Source organism: Drosophila eugracilis, unplaced genomic scaffold (assembly GCF_018153835.1).
Source record: "Drosophila eugracilis isolate 14026-0451.02 unplaced genomic scaffold, ASM1815383v1 contig_649, whole genome shotgun sequence".
In the NCBI taxonomy this organism is placed as follows: domain Eukaryota; kingdom Metazoa; phylum Arthropoda; class Insecta; order Diptera; family Drosophilidae; genus Drosophila; species Drosophila eugracilis.
In genome coordinates this window covers 2,417,423-2,438,926 of record NW_024573535.1, presented here as the reverse complement: position 1 = coordinate 2,438,926, position 21,504 = coordinate 2,417,423, and the positions used below count along the sequence as shown (strand labels likewise).

Genomic DNA, 21,504 nt, shown 5'->3' with positions numbered 1-21,504 from the left:
ATTTCATTTTTGGTCTTCTTAAATAACAGTCCATTTTAAATTTATAGATGTTTTAAGATTTTGCCAGTAAAATTACCCCATTTGCACCACTTCAAGAAAGTACACAAGCATCTAGTCTTTAATAACTTTTGAAGCTTTACCAGTTAGGAAGTTTTTGTGATAAGTATAGTTGAATCATTTTATTGTGGTACACATTTTAATTCAAAAAAAAGATCTTAGCTTAGGTAAAATAGTTATAAATGGCTATACGTTATATTCCCGTAGCTTCTGAACCACTAAAGTTATCTCTTAACACGCAAAATATAATTATTGCATCTGTACTCGACCATTTTGGACCAGTGACGTGACTGTTAGCAGCAAACGCATTTTAGGATTTATGTTTTATTATTATTATAATAATAATATTCCATACTAAAATAAATAAAGTCTTAAATGAAGTATAAAATAAACTAGTTACCTATAATGCAAATTTCTCGTTTTTTTGGTTTTCCTATCTATATATTTATGAAAATTAGCTTTATTATACCATTTTTTAAACTCTTCTTCATAAGTGAGATTTAACCATTTTTTTGCGTTTAAAGTTGAAAAAATAAAAACCGATGACTAAAGGTATCCACTGTAATGCTAATTAAACTGGAAGGTTTTATTGCACATAGCCATAATATTTACAACACCTTGGCTTGGCTTTTTAAAACATCTTAAACATTGCCTGTCTTTCTGCAGGACGACCATCCTTTCTTCTTTTAAAATATTTAATTACTCAAATAAATTTCGCTTTTATAACTTGTAGTCTTTATTTTTAAAACAATACACATATTAATATTGGATGCACTTAAATTCACAATACATATCTATATAATCCATAAACATCGGCGTTTAAATCAAAACATATATCATTTGATCTTGATGGAATCGTGCCGAGATCTTCGGACTCATGATATCGGCTTCCGGACTCTGCCGTTGCCAAACCAATATGCTCCGCTGTTCCAAATGAGACGTAGTACATAAACACATCATATCTGCACGGATCTATCTATACACATATATATGTTTTGCTTAGTTGGTTGGTTTAAGCTTTTGGTTTTCTTCGCTGTGATGTGATACTTTAACAAAACATCGACTAGAGTACGGGTAGAAATGAGCGGAGACGCATGCCAACAATGACAGATCGAGAGAGAGCCTCAACAGTGGCCTACTACTCATATCTCGCCATTCGCTTTCCCAAGTCCCAATCCAATCTCATCTTAGGTGATCAGCCGCGGGGCGTGTAATCCATGCACATTCTCGATGGGCGGACAGTGGGTAGCACCGGGTGGGCCCCAGTCGTGAAGGCCGCGAGAGTTTGCCAACCGATGGGTTAGCCGGTGGGCAATACTAAAGCCACCACTGCCCTCCAGTTGGGTAAGCACGATTATAACTTGTCTATGGTTATTATAACAAATAATCAGTTAATTTAGCAATTTAATTTAGAATACAGAGAACCCACCTTTGGAGTGGCGGCACTGAGTCCACCGTCTTGAGTTCGCCCCTTGTGGACACCACATTGTAGCTTTCCTGGCAGTCGCATTTTACATGGATCCACTTGTTCTCATGTCTATTCTCCACCATCACAACCAGACCCGCCCAGCCCTGTAATAGATATTCAATTAAATTATCCCATCCCTTCAATAAGATTCACATTTCTTTAAGCACTTTCCTTGGTCAGATAATAGGCGGTCATGCCCTCGCGCCCCTCGTGTCGCTGCCCTTTTGTTAAGGTCAGGCTGATAATGGCGTCCGCCAGGAGGTGCGGAGAGGGACTAATCTGCTCCACCAGAAGTCGCTTTGAGCTATGTATTGCCAGTATGCACTGCGGATACTGGTGCGGATCTTCGATGCCCGTGTGCCAGTGGTTGAAAGCCAGGCACACAAGCAGGTAAATATCCCGCTCTAGCATTTTATGGCAGCCCACAAAACCGCGCACCTGAAGTAAGATATTTTGCTATTGTTAGCACACTTAGACTACCCTGCGTATCAGAAACACCCACCTGCCGCTTGCTGTGCTCTACTAAACGACCTATTTCTGGCGCCGCCGGAGATCGGGTGCGGAAAATCACAACGCACAGGTCCAGCTGCGAGCGTTGCGACTTCTCCGAGTTGCGCTGTCCCTCCTGGAAGAGCGTAAACTCCGCCTCCGTCGGCTCCAGCACAGTGAGCAACACACAAGAGATGGAGCACAGGGGTTGCAAAGTGCCCTGCAATCGCACTTCGTTCCAGCCGGAGCGCACCTTGCAGATGTCAATGCAGTCGAAGTAGTTAAGAACGTCCTCGAACGAGATCCAAAAGACACCCTCACTAGCGCCGTGCGGCATTAGAGCATCCCGGAGGTCGTCCGTCCACAGGGAGGAATCATCCGACCAATCACCACGCCACGAATAGTGACCCCACGGATTGCGCAGCTTAAGCAGTCGATGTCCCTGGATATCTTTCACGTCTAGCACTGAGTAAGCGTGTCGCGGGCGCAACCCCTTTTGCTGATACTCCTCTTCGTCCACCTGTGGTTTAGGGTAAATAGTCAAATTAATAAATATTTTGTATATATTCGTAAATGTGAAGGACTCACCTTCATGTTGCCACCGCCACAACTGGCGCCCATAAGAAATCGTACACACCGCGAGCTTAGCAGCTGCGCCCATATCAGGTCCTTGTCCAGCTCATCCTCGCTGGGCATGGGCAAGCTGCTCGCCTGAAGCGGTATGCTCTCGCAAGGCGCTCCTGTCAGCGTGGCCAGTCCCTCGATGGCTCTGCCGGAGACCAGCGCCTCATAGCAGCCGTGGATTTTGGCCACTGCCTTCTCGATTAGCGGCACCCATAGTTGCTTGCGCTTGGCCTGCGAGTAGACTAGATGGCCCCGTTTATCGCACGGTAATAGATCATCCACTAGCACAGTCGTCCACTTTCCATCTTTGCAGAGGCGTACTTGGTATGCGCCTTGGCCACATATCTCCTTTGTGACCAGCACCTCCTTGACCAGATCCTCGCGCTCCGCTAGCACCGCCAGCGCACTAAGTAACCAGCAATTGCCCAAGACTCCTTGGCAAATGTCTGAGGGCAGCGGTGTGCGGAATACAGCCCACGGTGGATACGCCCCGCCATCGCAGTTAATTTCATGCGGTCGTCGCCACTGCACCACAGGATTGCCCTCGCCTGCTCCGCTCGCCGGGTTGTAGTACAGGCTCTTTGGTGCCGGCGGAAACGAATCATCCACGAAAAGCTCGTTGTTGTCACGGCAGTACTGGATAATGTTTTGCCATTTGGTCAGCGCCTCTGTTTCCTCCAGCTGGCGCAGATTCTCCATCAGCTTGCTCTCCTGTCTGATATCTGCCGGGGTGAGGGCAACTCGAATGGACTTCCTGGCCATAGCCTCTCCCAAAACAGCGCTTGCCAGGCCACGCGGACTTGAGCAGATGTCACATACCACGGATGCAGCACAGTTTTCGTATGTACAAGCTGGGCACTGCCACTTTTTTGAGCTGGCACTGGCTCCAGCTCCTGAGGCAGATACTACGGATGCGGTGCCCTGCTGCAAGTTGTAGTTGGCCAGTCCGGCAATAGAGATGTTCCTGGGAACAATGGAGCCGCCTGTGCTGTGACGTTTAGGTATAGCTCCAGAAGAACTTGAACTTCTCTGCTGCTGGAGCGATGGCAGTGGCTGCATCCTAGGCGAGGGACTGCGCGACCCACGCAGTCCAGCTGCCGATGACGTTGGAATTTGCAGCATCGGCATGGGCAAGGCCACCGAAGCTAGTGGAAGATTCAAAGCTGTTGGTGTTTTGACTTCGTTGGTGCTTGTTTGGTGGACGCTGGATCCACTACTACTTCCACCCCCGGCTGCTGCAGCATCCTGCTCCTCGTACGACTGGCCATCCGGTCGCTCGCGCACCGCTTCCATAGTCATTGAAAGCTGCGGCTGACGGTGCGACTTGCAAGCACTGCACACCGGTGAGTGAAGCGAGTTTTTCAGTGTGCAGTGGCTGCAGGTCCAAAACTCGCCCTTTCGTAGAGTCATGTCCTCGATTGATGAGATGCTCTTCAACTTGGAGCCGCCGCAGACCACACAGGCCATCGCCGAGGAGTAGTTTACCAGGGTGCACTTCTTACACGTCCAGGGCTCGTCGCGGGGGGTTTCTAGAAAGATATTGGTCAGACTTTGATTTATATAACTCGCGGTAAACCTTACCTTTTTCCTGAACACCTGCCAGCTGTTGCTGCTGTGAATGGTGCTGCTGCTGCTGCTGGAGTTGCTGATGCTGCTGCTCCAGTTTGGCCTCGCACATTTCGCAGGCCTGCACCCAGAGTCGGTTGTAGGCATAGGAACATTTAATGCATGTCCACATCTTACTGCGGCTGCCGTTGCTGTTGCCCAGCTGTGCTTTATTGTCGTGCCGTGCGGCAGGAACTGCGCCGGCTGCTGCAACTAACGCTCCGACTCCCGAGGATGATGTTACTGCTGTTGCGGATGGGGCTAATATCAGGCGACTACTGCTCCCGGGATCATGCGTACTGCAAATTGAAAACAAAACAATCAATTATATTGCATTCAAGTTCAAAATTAATTCAAGCCGGGAGATAAACAAAATCATAAGTGAATTTTATAGTCCACTTGTCGCACAGTTTGTCATAACTCAAGCTGCATACAGCTATGCATATAGAGATTATTATTTGCAAATAGCCTAGTTGAATCAGTCAACAACGAACTTTTTATAGAAACTACCTTTTACAAGTTATGACAATCTGTTAAGTAAGCCGAATAAGTAAATAATACACTTATAGTTTTAAATTTAACTTAAATAATAAAGCAAAACTCATAACAAACAGAAACAAGCTGGTAGCCGGTAAAAATACCGAGTTTAAACAGAATGCCCGAATGACTAAGCGCCACGCAAATTATCAGCAAAAAAAAAGTTTGTCAACTGATAAGCGGAACAAAGTCGTTTTGGTTTGGAGGGAAAGGAAATTGGATGGGTGTTGGCTAATCTCCGAAGCCGGCTCTCTGGCAATTACATTTTCGATTCGGTCGTCTTGCGTGGTCCCTTCCACACCTTGGCGTAGATGGAATGCTCCTCCACTTGCGACTCAGATTCACTGGCCTCGCCGCTGCCATCGGCGCTGGTACCCAATCCTGCGAGGGATTCACTGACCGCATCCGTAATCTCTCCACTGCCATTGTTGTTTGTTTGCGTTTCGTTGACAGTCTGTTGCTTTTTTTTCAGCTTGTGCTGTTTGTTCACCTGCGCATATATGGGCATAGTAGCTAGAGGAGTTGGCTCCGCCGACGCCTTGCCAGATGGCGTGCTCGCAATGGCCACCGCTGTGGCGGCTGCCTGTGCCGCCTGAGCAGCAGCTGCTCTTAGTTGCTGCTGAGCCAAGGCCACACACTCGTTTTCATACAACTTGTTGCTGCTGCCGGAACTGCTGTTGTTGTTGATGCTGTTGCTGTGATGGTGATGATGATGATTTGTGCTGGAGGAGCCAGAGGAGCTGTTGGCCATTGGCTCCGACCACTCGTTGACGGCTATGAAGACGCCGTTCCGCGGAATGGTGAACTGCGTTGGATTCATACTCACTGCTGCTGGCTCCCGCTGGGTCTTCCTCTGCAACTGCTGTGGATTTCCCGGCGTCTTCTGCTGCTGCTCTTGCTGGAGATTCACATTCAGATTAAGGGGCTGACGCAGTGGCTTCATTTGGCCTTGGCCGGAATCCTTGGCCGCCGAACGCGAGAGCGTGGTTATGGTGAAGTTATACTTCCGCTTGGCTCCGCTCTCGCGTACCACTTTGTGATTTTGGTTCTTGTTGTTGTTGTTCTGCTTGCGCCGGCAAAACGTGTCGTTGGCGATGGCAAATCGGGAGTTGCTGCAGGCGGCCACCGGGGGAATACCTGCGAGAAATAAGTTAAGTTCATTTATCTGCGTTAATAAGTTATTTGAGCACAAGTGCACAATACTCACTTGGATCACTTTCAGAGATTTTAATTACTACATATTTCCAATCCCTTTGTTATCATTTAATGATATATTCTAAAGTCTATTAATTGTAATTACAACTCATTGTTATCTTTTACTGATATATTCTAAAGTCTATTATTTGTAATTAAAACTCATACAACTTAAAGCCATTAAAGTTTTTAAATTTTTCCAAAAATATTAAAGCAGCTTCTCAAGTGGTATTCCTTGGCAATGAAATCATTTTTTAAGGCTAAACCAATTGATTTTGCAAATTAGTAAAATAAATAGAAAATACTGCATCAGCCATTAGACTATTTTTCTTGCCCTTAATTAAGGGAGGCGAAGCCTCTATTTAACGCTTTAAAGGATCTCTTTTATCCATTTGTGATCCGTGGTTTTAAGTGGTTTTCTTATTATTTATTATTATATAAATATCAACATTATTCATGATGTTATTCCTAACTATTTGTCCATAATCCCTGCATTCTATCGTTATTATTATCAATTTTAGCAAGCTTATGAATTATTGTTTTTCCAAACTTTATCTATTTATATGGCCGTATGTAATGTCTATTTCCATTATGCTTTATGTATTAACATTCGTCATCCACGATTTGAATTAGTATTGCCTTAGAACTAGCTTTGAAACGAACCTGTCAGCTGCGGCGTCGGCTTGACCTGCGGCAGATTGAAGATGTCTTTGCTTTGGTTGTTCGCATAGCAAATGTGACAACTGCGCCCGGAGGTGCTCTTGTCGATGGCGGTGCTCAGGCTTTGAGTGCGCCGCAGTCCAGATCCCGATCCAGATCCAGATCCCGATGCAGATCTACCCTTGAGGTGCCGCTTGTGCGAGTGCTGGGAATGTAACTGATGCTGGTGATGATGCTGCTCCTCCAACTCTTGGTGGAGGTGGTGATGATGATGATGTTGGTGGTCCGCCGCCAGCAGCTCTCCGTGATTGCCCAGACTGCCGGCCAGCTCTTGGCCTCGGTCGGCAGCGATGGCGTCCTTGTAGATGGGCGCCAGGTAGCTGACCGTGTCGCAGATGATGCAGTGCCAGGTGACCGAGCTGTTGTCCGTGCCACAGGCGTGACACACCCACCGGCGGTTGAGGGCCGGATTCGAGAAGTGGCGGTACAGCTCGATGGAGCTCTTGATGTACTTGCGCGTGTCCTCGCAGTCCACACAATTGGCAGGCAGATTCTGGCTGTTTCGCTGTGGTCTTTTCAAGCATCCGCGCAGCAGGGACTTATACACATGCTTGTACTCACTCCTGCAAAATAGGTAAACGGGTTTTTGTTTTTCGTCGGGTTTGGAAGGGATTTTGTTCTATTGGGCTTTCCCAACTTGCTGCTGACCGCAAAGGTTATCTCAATGACTGGGCATTTTCCTACTCTCTGCTCGTCCGTCCGCCTCGGGAGTTCTTTTGCTCTTCAGCTTGCCGAGCGAGTTCGCGAATCGATAAACTTGTAAACAATGCTTCTTTATCCAAATCGATTTTCCCCAATTCTCGCTGCTCGGCTGTTTTGTTGTTGCTTCTGCCGCTGCTGTGTATACATGCTCTCTCTTACACACACGCACACACGCTCGGGGACAATCACCAGTGCGGACATCTTGTCTTTAAAAGCTAGGTTCTGGCGACTTCCCAGTCTTTAGCTTTTACTCATAATTTCTAATTCTTCGAAAAATGCAGTATTCAAAATAAAAAACCTCCCTCTCCTTAAGTTCACTTACACCTAGTGAGCTAATGCTAATCCGAATGTTTGGACATAAAACTTTGAATCTGAATTATAAGCGGTAAAAAGACTAAATTATGCGTTCTTAAAAAGGTTTGCTACTAAGGAGTACCACGCTTCCTTCCGTATCCATCTAAAAGCCACTATTTGGGTACAGTTAATTCAACTAAGGATACTTTTATAGAAGCTTAGTAAACAGTAGTTGAAATTTCAAAATTGTAAATTGTTTGGATGCTTATATATTTCTAGTTGGCGTATTTTTTCTCCAATTGGATGTCAACACTGGTGCTCTCAAGCACACGGACGAACACACACACACTCATAAAAGGGGCACAGGCTGTTTGTTTTTGTGGCGACCGCTCCGCTTACCTGGCAACTGCCGCCCTGCCCTTCTCCTTATCCTTCTCCGCCTGTTCCTGATCCAGTGCATCATCAGCTGTCCAGGAGGCGGGGACTCTTCGTTGCTGTTGCTGATGTTGTTGAGGAAACACTTTCCGAACGGTGCCGCAATTGAAGCACTTGAGCGATTCCGTGGGATTGATCGTGTTGCACTTGGTGCACGACCATTGAAGCACGGATGAGATAGTGCCCATTTCGCGGGGGACACGCAAAAGTTTTAAGTTCCGTTTCGAATTGCGAGCTTCTGCTGCTGTTGTTGTTGTTGGCTGGCTGGCGGGGGAGTGGATGTGGATTTGGATGCGGATGTGGAAATGGAACTACCAATGGAAGTGGTGTGTTGGTGCGTTGGTGACCGGGCGGAGATGGAGATCGATAGGAGGACCAGAACCCGGGACCAAAACGAGGACCAAGCAATGGCTTCCAACAGTTGCACGCCGCGTTCTCCGTCGCCGTTTCACACCATTTTTTAACTGTTGCCGCTAGGGTTGTCGACGTGCGCAAACACCTGCAACGACAGGGTTACCCGAGTGCGTGAACCCTGCCTGACAGGGTTGTCATGTCCATTATGTTACCCCGAAAAGCCAGTGTTGTACAATTACAAAACAATAACTAACATTTTTGCTAAATTGATTAGAATAGAAAGCGACCAGGGTGCAACAACGAAAATCAAAACGCAGGCCTTCTTTATCTTCGCAATTAAAAAAAAATAATTAAATTAAGAAACATATTAGAAAAGGGAATTAGATATGTTATCCTCTCCTCAGAAGTATATAAAGTTCACCGCCCCATTTTTAAACATACATATGTACATAGATGCTCAACCAAAAAACAGTTATAATTAACCTCCTACCACCAGTTGTAAAGTATTACAAATTATATTTCTGATTTTGGTAACGCTTCAAATAACGCTTTAATATAAAAAACAATCAACAATTTTGAAATAAATATATTCAATGCATTATATAGTTAAACGAAAATTATTGAGATAATGGCTGTTTTAATAACTTAAACAAAGCAGTTTGTTTACAATTAATATTTACCAATAAATAAAATTATTCAATTCAATTAGGTCCACACTTTTAGCTTAGAATAGCTAAAATACTCTTTTGGTATTACACGGCTCTTGGTATACTTGTACTCTCTGGTCACTCTCATCAACGCACGTGTAGTTTTTAGCAATAACATTTGCTAATAGTTAGTTTAAGGATCGAAATAAACGCATAAACCATGGTCAGTTCAGAACCGAAAGGACCTGCTAACGTGGCCAAAGTGGTCAAGCCCCTTAAGGCCAATAGACCGCCAGGAAAATTCGTCAATGGACAGAAATTTAAGCCCGGTGGAGCAGGAGGCGAAAGAAAATTTGACAAATCTGGAGGAGCACCCGGTAAAAAGTTTGAAAAACCGGGCGCAGGTGGTGCCAAGAAGTTTGATAAATCCGGACCAGGTGGCTTCAAGAAATTCGATAAATCTGGATCAGCTGACGGCAAGAAGTTTGGTGGTAACAAGTTCGCAGATAGCAACAAGTTTCGCGGAAAACCACAAACACAGGCTCAAGCTCCTGCGGAGGGTGAAAAACAGGACTGGAACAAATTCAAGCAGGAGAAGAAGGAGCTAAAACTAAAGCGCAAGAGCTCCAAGGACACCTATGAGATTACCAAGGAAGCCAAACAGATCTACGAGAAGCTCCGATGGTAAGGTTTTCGAAAAATCATGAGTTTAAATTACCCTCCAAACTACAATAACAACTATGTCTTGACTTAAATTCATTTATTTTACAAGGATGGTAATATAATAATATTATTTCCCATAATATTGACATTAAGAATATTAGCCTTGTTCTTCATTTATTTACCCGTGGTAAAATGTGAATAAGCTATAAATAGCTTCTCATTTAAAATGTTTTATTGACTTCATTTTATGTTCCCTATACAGCCGTCGGACGGAGAACAAGGACAAACTGGTGCAGGAAATCTACAAGGTACTCAATGTTGGCGACACCATCTCGAAGGTTGTGAAGGCCCACGATACCGCCCGCATGCTTCAGTGTATGCTGAAGTACGCCTCGCCAACTTTACGGACTGAGATCTCTGAACAGCTACTACCCTTCACCGTAGTGATGTGCCAGTCAAAGTACGCCCAGTTCTGCGTCCAGCGAATGCTTAAATACGGCGCCCCTGCCACAAAATCAAAACTGGTTGACAGCCTATACGGCCATATAGTTCGTTTGGCCGGACACAACATTGCAAGTGGATTGCTAGACACAATGTACCAGGGTGCCACGCCCCAACAACGCATCTACATGCGCCAGGAATTCTATGGCGATCTGTATCGTAAGGCAAAGGATTCGAATGTCAAATCGTTAAGCGACACCTACAAGGAGGCCGCCAATATGAAGGCCTCCATTTTGGGCTCAGTGAAAGCGAATCTGGATCACGTGGCCAACAAACAGCTGGTGGACAGTTCGTTAGTTCACTCGGTTATGCTAGAATACCTGCGCGCCTGCAACGAGGATGAGGAGAAGCTGGAGGAGACGGTTACTGCTTTTGCGGCTCTTATGCCTCACATGTTGTCGACCAAGGAAGGGAGCGAGGCGAGCGTTATATGCTTTTATAGGTCCACGCCGAAGAACCGCAGGGTAAGTGAATAATATATGACAGGACGTACCAGAAAAGTCTAATATGTATATATGTATATTAAACACCCGTGCAGGCAATCATTAAAAACATCAAGGAGCACCTACTCAAGATCGCTACACACGAGCACGGTCACGTGTTTCTCATTTCTTTGCTAAACGCCTTGGACGACACAAAGGCCACCAAGAAAGCTATCTACGACTATTTGCACGGCGATCTTAAGACGCTGGTTAGCAATCCGTATGGTCGAAGAGTGATTCAATGGCTAGTGGCTCCTGGCGATACCGTATGCTTCCATCCGGATTTCATTCGCGTAGTGGACGAGGGCCTGGCATTTGGCAAAAAGGAGAAGGAGCTTCGACGCAAGGAGATCCTCGAGCAGATAGAGGCGCCGATTGCACAAGCCATCGTCGAAGATGCTGCTTTCTGGCTGTCCAATAGCAACATCGGCCTGGTCACCGCCGACATACTTAATCACAGTGAGTACCCAAATTAGATTTATACATATATATTTAGTTAGTTAAGAAATATTTAAAACAAAAAATTTAATTTAATCGTTCTGACTTTCAGTTCATGGCGAATCCTATGAAAAGGCGGCGAAAGCCCTCGCCCAAGTGGTCGCACAGCCGGAGTGGCGCATTTCAGTAGATGCCGTCGATCCCCTATCGCAAAATAAGAAGAAGCCTCACAATGATGTGGAAGCCATTATAGCTGAGGCCACCAAAAAGCGTAGGAAACTTCTAAACGCCGAAAGCAGCAGCGATGATGAAGACCCAGATTCTGAAGAAGATGGCGAAAAGCAAAAAGAGGGGGATGATGATGATGCCGAACCCAAGCTAAAGAAAGCCAAAAAGGAGCCCAAAAAGACAGCGGCAAAGGAGGAGGCACCAGTGGCTCCACAGGTTTCTGGAATCGAGGATGCCGGCATGCACATTGTATTGAAGAAGATCATCAAAAACGATGGACAGCGTGACGCCACTCCTTTTTGCCAACAGCTCCTGCAAAGCTTTTCCACCGATGTGGTAAGTAGTTGAAATATGCCTAACTCTTCACCAAAATCATTTAATTCTGAGAAACAAGAATACATTTCCAAATTTTATCGAAGTTATTTATTTTTAGGACATGATAACATTACTTTTAGGAACGCACTCTATGTGTTAAATTGATCAGTGCCTCAGCATGGGATTTAATAAAATGTGTTTCTATTTAAGAATTTGTCGTAATTAATATCATATTATAAATAACTAGTTTCTAAGCTTCGGTCCCCATAGTAATCTTGTTCAATCCGATCCTAATTGTTTCTATGATTTCATTTCTTTCAGCTCACAGTCTGGCTGGGCGTGAACCGGGCGTGTTTCGTCCTGGTGAAGCTGGTGGAAGACTGTCCGGCGCTATTGGATGATTGCAAAAAGACCATCACGGAGAAGAGCATAAGCCAGGCACTCGTTAATCAGAAGACGCCCGGGGCCAAGATGCTGGCCACCAAACTAAACATTGGCAAATGAAAACCCATTTTAGCTTAGACAAAACCTAACATTTTAAAATACATAATTCTATATTGAAATAAATGTAAATTCTGTTTTATTTTTGTGAAGAGAGAGATGTGGGGTCGGTGATCGAGGAGTCCAGGTGTCTAGGCCTTGCGCAGGATAATGTGCAGGCCAGAATCGCTTTCGACGATAGGCGACATCTGGCCGATATGCAATTTGAAGGCGGCCTCTTCGAATGCCGGCTGCATTTGACCTATGATGAAAAGGTGCATTAACATTTTATGTTATATTTTTTGCAGGTATTCCACCGTTATAATTAGTTCGGTTTTTCACAGAAGAGATATGCAGATAAAGATTTTCAAGGAAACTGAGTTGACTTATTATACTGATAGTACAAAGTGAATTATGTTAGAAATCCAGGATCCAGGATAAATAGAATTTATGTTTATACAGAGATTCCCTTCATATCCTGAAGACTACAAGATAAAGGGCGGTAAGATTTGGCTATCCGGTAATCATAAGTGGTAATATAATTAATTTTTTAGGGCTATTTACAATACAAGATCCCGGTCAGAATATGCTTTATCGTACCTTTGCCGAACTTTCCAAGATCGCCGCCTCTTTTGGCGGAACTGCAGTCAGAATAAGCGCGGGCCAACTCGTCAAAGGTTGCCTCCTGTTGATTGATTTTGTTGCGATATACCTCCAGAAGCAGCTGGGCCTCCTCCTTTGTGCGCGTGATGTTAGCCTCGCGCCATGAGCTGGGACGCCGGCTGCCCTTGTGCTTTACCAGCAGATGTAGACATTGTACCTCATCGTTATCTCCTCCGTTTTTCTTGGCCGGCTCAGTGGGCTGATCCCACTGCGATTCCTTCGTATGCACATTTAGGTAATAGCTTAGTCCTGCAAAAAGGAATCATGTTTTAGCCGGCAACAAGATTTCGCGGATTTATGATTTTCGTGGAATTATAAGGGCTCCTGGAACTATACCTGTGGAGCGGCTGGTACGCTTCTCCCAGCCCTCTGGCAATTGCTCGGCGTCAGGCATTCTGGCGTTAAGTTATTTAAACAAATTCGCAGAACAGTTTTTAGAATTGTCAAACTATTGATGGCACTCCTACAGTAACGTTGAGGAAGATCCAGTTTGTGCTGTCGATGTTATGATATCTATCGATTAATATCGCCACCATATACCCACTGGCAATTTACTTCTGATCTATCTGTAAATCGATGGACAAATGTTAATTTTTTTCCTTCATTCTTTGCTGTCAATGGCTTAACAGCACTAGTTTTCAAATATACCATCCGGAAAATAAATACCATGAGTATTTAAGTTCGCGAAGTACGAGGTGTGTTCAAAAAGTAAGGTGACTTTTCAAATTTCGCGGGCAACATATTTTCGATTATCGATTTTTTTGTTTTGTTATATTGGTACACTCTTCCCTAACATCTGTACCAAGTTTCAATGGAACATAGAGGTGGAGAAACATCGATGTTCACGGACATCGATGTTTACGATGTTTTTGGCGAAAACATCGATGAAACATCGATGTTTTAAATAAAAAAAAATGTGCAGTTATTTTAATGTATTTGAACTTTATTTTAATTTGTAATGTTTAAAAATTAAAAGTCAAATTTTCAACAAAAAATATCCAATTTATTAATCACTTATTAAATAAAAACGAAAAGAAAAACAAATTAAAATAAAACTGTTCATGATATTCATGTTCTACTTCTTTGGTATATTGTCATATTCTTAGTTTGTAAATAATAACAAAAAAAAAACAAATTTTATATCAATGTTTCAATATATACATACATGATCCAAAGAAAATAATAGTTTTTTTGGATAATGTGATATTCCTACTATACTTACTATTCCGAACTCTACTATATATGTATATTTATACATATACATATACACATACACACATATACACATATACATATGTATCTGTGTATTTATTTACATCTTTGTTTTTGTATAAAAAGAGGAGCTTATCGACAACGGTCGATGATAGCCGCGTGCGACGTTCACTTATAAGTTGTCCAGCTTTACTGAAAACTCTTTCAGATTCGCACGAAGATGCCGGATCGCAGAAGTATTATTAAGCTAACGTTTTATAAGCGTAGCCATTAAATTAAGTTATATATGTACTTACAATTCGCCAATCAATCAATGTGCCTTAGAAAAGAAAAAACATCGATGTTCCTCCGGTAAACATCGATGTTGCCGATGTTTCGAAAACATCGATGTCATCGATGTTCGCATCGATGTTTCTCCACCTCTAATGGAACATCCTCTTTTGTTTGGTTGTGAGAGGCGTAAAGTTACAAGTTATTTTGCGAGCTCGGCGATTTTTTGCTATCGAAAAATATGGATCAAAGGATTTGCATCAAATTTTGTGTAAAAAATAAAATTAAGTGCTCTGAAACACTTGAAATGTTGACAGCGGCATACGGTGAAACTGTTCTGAGTAAAAAAAATGTGTACAAGTGGTACAAACTCTTCCAAGATGGCCGGGAAGATGCCAATGACCAGCCTCGCTCTGGACGCCCAAGCACGTCAACAACTGATGAAAACGTTCAAGCAGTGACGAAAATTGTTTTGGAAAATCTGAAAACTGAAGAGACCTATGAAAGGACGGAGATTTGCAACGATTAAAGAGATAAAGACTGCATCGCTGCAAGAGCTCAAGGCTATACCGAAAAGTGCTTATGGGAAGTGCTTTGAGGATTGGAAAAACCGTTGGCATAAGTGTATTGTATCTGAGGGGGATTACTTTGAAGGGGACAACATAAATATTGATAAATAAATTAATAGTTTTTCTTGAAAATACAAAGTCACCTTACTTTTTGAACACACCTCGTATAAGAGTTTAGCTAAGAATGGTGGGTGTATTTGGTAAGCGCGGAGAATGAACTCGCTAAATGAATATACACACTTACGTTCAAAAATTGGGAATGCTTAGAAAAATATATTTTTTTTATTCTATGTTAACTTTTAATAAATGTTCTATTTTGGTACCCCACATTTTTCAAAATAGTATTAGAAGTATCTGCATTAAATGTGGTGATTGTATTTCAGCTATGAATACTGAAATACTTCGGTATTGTAGCAGTTGATGATATTTATAATAATGAATTTTAAGGCTTAAACATATTTTAAAATATTTGATAGTTCGTGATGACATTTTTAAAAATTTAAGTTTACATGGCAAATTAAAAGTATGCCGATTTTTATATCTTGGATAATGACTTTTTATATTTATTCCATTCCAATACATTCTTCAACCTGAAACAAATACGAAGTGCAATTTTTCTAAATGTTTATTCAGGGGATTAATAAAAATAAAATAAATACGTGGCATTTGTACAATTAGTTTTAGTTCTTTCGATTTTATTACAGGCTAGCTTTAAGTAGGTTAACATTTTAAAAGGACTAGCACAAGGAGTAATAGTAATCCTCTCAGCTCAGCGTATATAAATATTGCGTATTTGTAGGCATAATAATATATATATTTGCATTATATATATTTATAAGGTTTTCTCGTAAAGAGTGGGCGAATACTTGGCGTTGTTGGAGTTGTTAGCTAATTAGTTAGGGGCGGGAGCAAGTGAGCTATTAAAAAAATTTAAATTAATTATATAAAACAATTAAATACATTTTATAAAAGTACAAACATGTTCTTGTTGCGATCTGATAGGTATTTTGTTTTTCTGTTCGTTATGTTTCTTCGTCGGTACGGTTTTGCTTTGTCATGTGTTGTGGGGCAGTTGCTCTGTCACGGCAGCTGCCCAACCCCAATCCCCGAGAGCCCCCTTCCGGATGTCTAACTAAATTATTGATCAACTTATCAATCAATTTACTCCTCGAATGGACTTCTCAAACTCGTTAAAATTAAGTTAACACCTCTGAGGTGTTCTATTCATTTTATAAAACTAAAAAAACATCTTAAAGGCGCTTCTATAACTTCACATTTATAAATGCACACCCTGAAGGTAATTCTTCCATTATGGTAAAAAATTTCAATGCTCACACTAAAGACGCTCATTAGATTTTATAAAAATAAATTACGGCCTTAAAGGCTCTCTTTTACGTTACAAAAATTAAACGTACACCTTGAGGTCGACCCTTTCAATTTAAAAACTAACTTTACCCCCGAGTGCTGTGCATAAATTGAGAAAATTAAAAAAAAAAACTCCTAAAGATGTTCATTCAGTTGCCTAAAATTATAAATACACCTTGAAAGCGCTCCAGCCGTGGAAACACTTAGTAAACCGGCGCGACTCCTTGTTTTTCATCGTCAAGAAAAGCTTTCTTGGCCTCTCCGGCTGTTTGATTCGCATATGCTGGATGTACACCTGGGCAGACTTGTAAGCCAGCTTAACCTCCACCTCACTGCAACGCGGGCCCATCCACAGGAAGACGTGCTCCCCGTTGTCGAGGATCATGATGTCGTCGTCGGCCAGATCGTCCTGGCAGAAGTCAGCGCATTTCTCGGCAACCGTGTAGTAGCCTCGCTCGTTGGAACACCTGAACAGCCGAGTGTAATCCATGTACTCTGCGTCTGTATCGTAAGGCTTGCGGCCACCCAGCGCTACCCAGAAGAAGTTCTCCGGCTCGTCACCCTCGTTGAGAATCTGTTAATAATTGTTTGGTTAGAGGTAAACAAGATTTAGATCGGAGGATTATATGAATATAGGGTAATGAACATAAATAAAATAAATAAATCATTTGCTCTATACTTATTAAAAAAATTATAAAAATCGTCTCTTTTAATAAAATATCTTAATCTATGTAGGTTATATATATTATACATACAAATTATTCTGATTGATATTCTTCACTTACTTGAAGGCTCACCCAGGGTGAGTTAAACATTTGCTCAGCTATATCCTGGACCAGCTTGGCCTCCTCGTTGCAAGATTTGCTACCTATCCAGACGTATACAATCCCCGACTGCGAATCGTCCTCCGTTTCAAATGGCACATGGAGTATATAGCTGAAATGATTTAACAAAATAAAATATTTAGTAAAGTCAATGAATTGGCTCAAGTTGTTTTTTGAAAGAAGATTCAACTTTGTTTATCTCTTAGCAATAATACAGGGACATATCACCTAAGCTTTTAGGAATGTTAGTCTTTAACATTGATAAGACAAGAAAATGGGTCCCATGAAAAAGGTGCTAAAAGGTGTCATACATAAAAAAAAACACTTGCTTTGACCATGATTTTACAATAAGGGTGCAAATCAGAAAACTGTACTTACCAGAAGGCCGAATTGAGATGCACTGCATCTGGGTTGATTTGGATAAGTCTCGTGGTCAATGCGCCGCCGTTCGATCGCAGGTGGAAGAACTCAACTGGTGACTTGCCCTTCGCAGTGAGGGCCTTGTCCTTCCGCTTACCGGTGTGTATGATGAATTTCCGCTTGAAGTGCGACATGAACTTAAGGTTTTCTTGCTGCTGAAAGATCCGCACGACCTCCAGTTCCTCGCCGAACATCGCCTTGAATTTCTTCTGCAGCGTAAAGGTAAACGTGAGCCATCCCATATTGCCTGCATTGCGTCCCTGCCAAAAGTAAACGACGCACTGGATCTCGTCCTCTGGCTGATTGTTGGCGCTAGATTTACTGTCATCTGCGACTGGGTTAGCACCATCTTCGGGGCCATTTTCAGGCTCCTCAATGGGTATGCAATAGCGACAGAGAAACACGTAACATTCGCCGGTATAAAAGCGACCCAGTTCCTCCTCAGGCAGCCGAACAAACTTCTTGTTCTCCAACACAAAGGCTTCCATCATCTCCAGATCGTAGTTCCACTCCTCCTCCAGCTGCTCCGCTTCTGCCAGGGGCATGGCCGATTGCCTGGGCATGAATAGCGCGGCAAGATCCGTACGCGTCTCCTGCTGTCGGGCCCATTGAGTGAGGTTGGCCCCTGTCTTAGCCACAGACTTGGCTGTCCTTGTAAAGTCCACGGCCATTACCTCATCCCAGCCAGCGAATTTGGTTCGGAAGATCTGCATTTCATTTCCCTCGGGCACACGCATTACCAGGGCATATTCTGGCCGATCCATCATGTTAAAGAGCTCCCGGCTCAACTTGACAGCTGCCGCTCGGACCAATCTCGTGGACTTCTTGCCAAACCAAACGAACAGATCAGTATAGCAGTCGAGTATGTAAACGTGCTTGCTATTTAGTAAGGTGTGGCAAAGTTTTTGCTCAGGTAATTCCACTTGCGGCAGCTCCAGATAACCCATTCCCAGTTGCACCTGGTAGAGGCGAGGCTGTACCGGCTGATAGTCTTCTGGAACGTGCTCCTTTGGTGGCTCTGCGGCAGCTCCTTCCTCCGGGGTCATATCCAATCCTTGCCAGAACTCAGAACTCTCTTCTCCTTGCCGCTCTAATTGGATTTCACACTTGTTTTTTCGTTCCGTTTTGCTAATTTTCTCAGCCATTAATCTGGCTTTGGAGTTAAGCGTATTCTTCGATCTTTCGCCCAACCAAATGTATATGTGGGTACCCAAATCAAGGACAAAGGCATGGCGGGGATCCAGAGAGGTAACAGCAGGAGCCACAGGTTCCAGGTGAATAGTGGCACCATACGCGTGCACTAAATACAATCTTGTGATATGTATCATTTCTTCTATAGTATAGAAACCAGTAGCTGTGCGACCGCCCTCGATGTAAATGACTTCAGTTTCGAATAAAGCCAGAAACTCTTCGGATTCATCGCCCTGCTCCTCGCGAACCGTACGACACCGGGCTCCAAGAAAGTTCCTCAGGTTCACTGCATGAATGGCAGCACAAGCTCGTTTGTCAAGGGTGGCCTCGTTGCCGATCCAGAAGTATATCTCCCAATCGAGAAGACCCAGGTCATCGAACTTTGTCTTGAGGACTATATAGCAATCACCCTCGTAGAACTTACCATGCACAACCTCCTCTATTTTGTTGGGCAGGAAGTTCTCGATCTCCCAGATGGTTAGCCCCGGTAGCTGGCCATCGTCCTTCTCGAAAAATTTGGAGTAGTCTAGTTGCGGCTTCTCTAACGACTCGTCCCACCTTTTCGGTTTCAGGGACTCCGGTTTTCCGTCCTCGGGCAGAGCACCCATCTCGTTATCCTTATCCTTGGCGACATCCTTCATGCCCTTGAGCACCTTGGCAGCATCCTGATCTCCTTCGCTGCGAGGACCGCGCCGGAGGCGGATCTTCCTTGCGGTTGAGTCTTTGGGAGTGGCCGAAGATGGCATTGAAGGCGGCACAGCAGCTCCAGCTAACCTTAGCTGGGTTTGTAAACTAAAATCTATGTTGTAGAACTCCAGACTGGTGGCTTTACTCGCTTCACTTGGCTTGGGTGGCATTACTAACTCTGGATTGTTTCGCAAGTCTAACTGATCTAGACCCTCTAGCAGGTGAATGGCATCGGGCAGGGTTATCAGCCGATTACAGCTCAGATTTAGTTGTTTTAAAGCACCGCATCGGCACAGTCCCTCGGGCACCATTTCCAACAGGTTGTTGGCCGCCGAAAAAACCTCCAGAGCACCTAGCTTGCCAATGCCTGAGGGAATACCCTCAAAATTCAGCTTATTATCGTTCACTAGCAATCGTCGCAGCTTTGGCAGTTTGCAGAGAGCAGCGGGCAGAGCTATGAGTTGATTCCGTGATAGATTCAGTGACTCCAAACGCTGCCAAAGCTCCACGCCTGCGTTCAGTTCGCTGAGCTCGTTGTCGCTCAGATTCAGCCGCACTAGGGTGATTACATTGTAGACACAGTCCGGCAGTTTGGGCAGCGAATTGTGCGATAAGTCCAGCTCGCAGAGATTGGCCAAACTGTCCAGGCTGGTGGGGAAGTTAAGAAGCGTACGCTGCGTTCCGCTCATTTTGAGTACCTCCAAACTTTGAAGCGAAGGTAACTGGCGCAATTGGAAAAGCTCTAGTGGATTGTGCGATAGGTCGAGGGTCTTCAGATTGATAAGACGACGCGTCTGCGGCGGCAAGGTCTCCAGTCGGTTGTGCGACAGATCGAGAAACAGCAGATCCGTGAGATGGATGAACAGAGGCGTGGGTATGCTCTCGATCTGATTGTTGCTCAGGTTGAGCACAATAAGGTTCTTTGCTCGCTCCAAGCCTTCGGGAACCTCTTTCAGTTTGTTGTGCGACAGGTCAAGAGTGGTCAGCTCCTCCAGATGAAAAAGTTCCGGGGGTATGCCACTGTTCTTTAGGTGATTGTGCCGCAAATCGAGGGAACGCAGACAGGTAAGTTCCGTGAGCTCGCCGAAGATCTTTTCCAGACGATTGTGATTCAGTGACAGGTGCTCCAGCTTTTGTAGATGGCCGAGCTCCTCTGGAATCTCCGCGAGCTGCGTACGATCCAGTGTAAGCCACTGCACCCGCGACATCTGCCGCATGGAGCTGGGGAATGTTGCCTGCAATAGAATCGATCATGATTCAGGATTATCTCTGCTCCGGACTTATGACTAATGCTCAGGTTTTCGTGTGTGTGCTATTCGGTGACCTGTTTCTTTGCTTCTTTTTTTTTTAGAACCCAAACCCTCTCCCAAAAACAACAACAGTGCAGGCCGAATTTGTTTGTTTTACTCACGCTGAAATCATTTTTTGTAAAGTCCACACCGCGCACGAACGGCAGCACGCTCATTTTGACCACATAAAATGTTATATTTGTTATATATTTGGGCTCAAGCTGCTGGCCCTGTTTTTCGAGTCTTCTTCTTTATTTTGTTTTTTTTGCACTACAAAAAAAAGAAGAGTAGCTGGTGACCGTCCGTCGCCAGCCCATGCAAACGTATTGACTTGTGGTCGGCTCTCTGTATACAGTTCGCTGAGATGGTCTCTCTAAATATTTAATGGCGCGTTAGCCAACACTGGAGTGTTAAAAATCACAGAACGCACACTCGGGCCACATTCTATAGTTCTGGTAGAATCCTATTCTAAGGGCTTCAAAAGGGAAATGGGCGTCATCCCTTTTTATTAATTTTTAAAAATAACAAATTTACAAAAGGCTTTGAAATGTAGAATTTCCTTTTTAAATGATAGTTTTCCATAGTTACTAATCGTTTCGCCGGTACTGTATAAAATCAGCGTACTAATCTAGTGTGCCCACATATGGCTCACTATAGAAAAGATTTTTTAAATAATTGTGAATTCCCGAAGCTAAGTCAAAATAACTGAAAATTCTGCAGCTCTTAATTATATTTCTAGTAGGGAAGACGAATGTTAGTTTTTCCGAGTCTCATTCAATAC

At 43.8% G+C, this 21,504-nt stretch overlaps 4 protein-coding genes across 6 annotated transcripts; 1 reads left to right on the top strand and 3 right to left on the bottom strand.

Annotated features, from left to right (window-relative positions):
• Positions 1–769: 769 nt before the first annotated feature.
• LOC108117705 (calpain-D) lies at positions 770–8,982 on the bottom strand. Of its 2 annotated transcripts, XM_017230252.2 has the most exons (9): positions 8,090–8,982; positions 6,638–7,257; positions 5,044–5,917; positions 4,220–4,542; positions 2,603–4,167; positions 2,028–2,534; positions 1,697–1,963; positions 1,487–1,629; positions 770–1,422 (listed from the first exon to the last, which is right to left on the bottom strand). In XM_017230252.2, the coding sequence occupies exons 1-9, from the start codon at positions 8,311–8,313 to the stop codon at positions 1,245–1,247; spliced, it is 4,701 nt and encodes a 1,566-aa protein (XP_017085741.1). In that variant the 5' UTR covers positions 8,314–8,982; the 3' UTR covers positions 770–1,244. The 2 variants fall into 2 exon arrangements, with proteins under 2 accessions (XP_017085741.1, XP_017085742.1); XM_017230253.2 differs by lacking the exons at positions 770–1,422; positions 1,487–1,629; positions 1,697–1,963; positions 2,028–2,534; positions 2,603–4,167 and having other exon boundaries at positions 4,444–4,542; positions 5,607–5,917; positions 8,090–8,975.
• A 264-nt stretch (positions 8,983–9,246) lies between these two features.
• Positions 9,247–12,320, top strand: LOC108117715 (protein penguin). The gene is made up of 5 exons (XM_017230271.2): positions 9,247–9,810; positions 10,052–10,754; positions 10,829–11,231; positions 11,323–11,774; positions 12,075–12,320. The coding sequence occupies exons 1-5, from the start codon at positions 9,347–9,349 to the stop codon at positions 12,255–12,257; spliced, it is 2,205 nt and encodes a 734-aa protein (XP_017085760.1). The 5' UTR covers positions 9,247–9,346; the 3' UTR covers positions 12,258–12,320.
• Positions 12,307–13,392, bottom strand: LOC108117716 (putative peptidyl-prolyl cis-trans isomerase dodo). Its single transcript, XM_017230272.2, has 3 exons — positions 13,233–13,392; positions 12,834–13,145; positions 12,307–12,495 (listed from the first exon to the last, which is right to left on the bottom strand). Exons 1-3 carry the CDS (start codon positions 13,288–13,290, stop codon positions 12,386–12,388), a joined length of 480 nt encoding a protein of 159 aa, XP_017085761.1. The 5' UTR covers positions 13,291–13,392; the 3' UTR covers positions 12,307–12,385.
• A 2,162-nt stretch (positions 13,393–15,554) lies between these two features.
• Positions 15,555–21,091, bottom strand: LOC108117700 (protein flightless-1). Of its 2 annotated transcripts, XR_001772907.2 has the most exons (5): positions 20,846–21,091; positions 17,515–20,669; positions 17,098–17,248; positions 15,927–16,886; positions 15,555–15,864 (listed from the first exon to the last, which is right to left on the bottom strand). XR_001772907.2 is itself a non-coding variant. In XM_017230238.2 (4 exons), the coding sequence occupies exons 1-4, from the start codon at positions 20,897–20,899 to the stop codon at positions 16,476–16,478; spliced, it is 3,771 nt and encodes a 1,256-aa protein (XP_017085727.1). In that variant the 5' UTR covers positions 20,900–21,091; the 3' UTR covers positions 15,555–16,475. The 2 variants fall into 2 exon arrangements, 1 of the variants encoding a protein (XP_017085727.1); XM_017230238.2 differs by having other exon boundaries at positions 15,555–16,886.
• Positions 21,092–21,504: the final 413 nt, after the last annotated feature.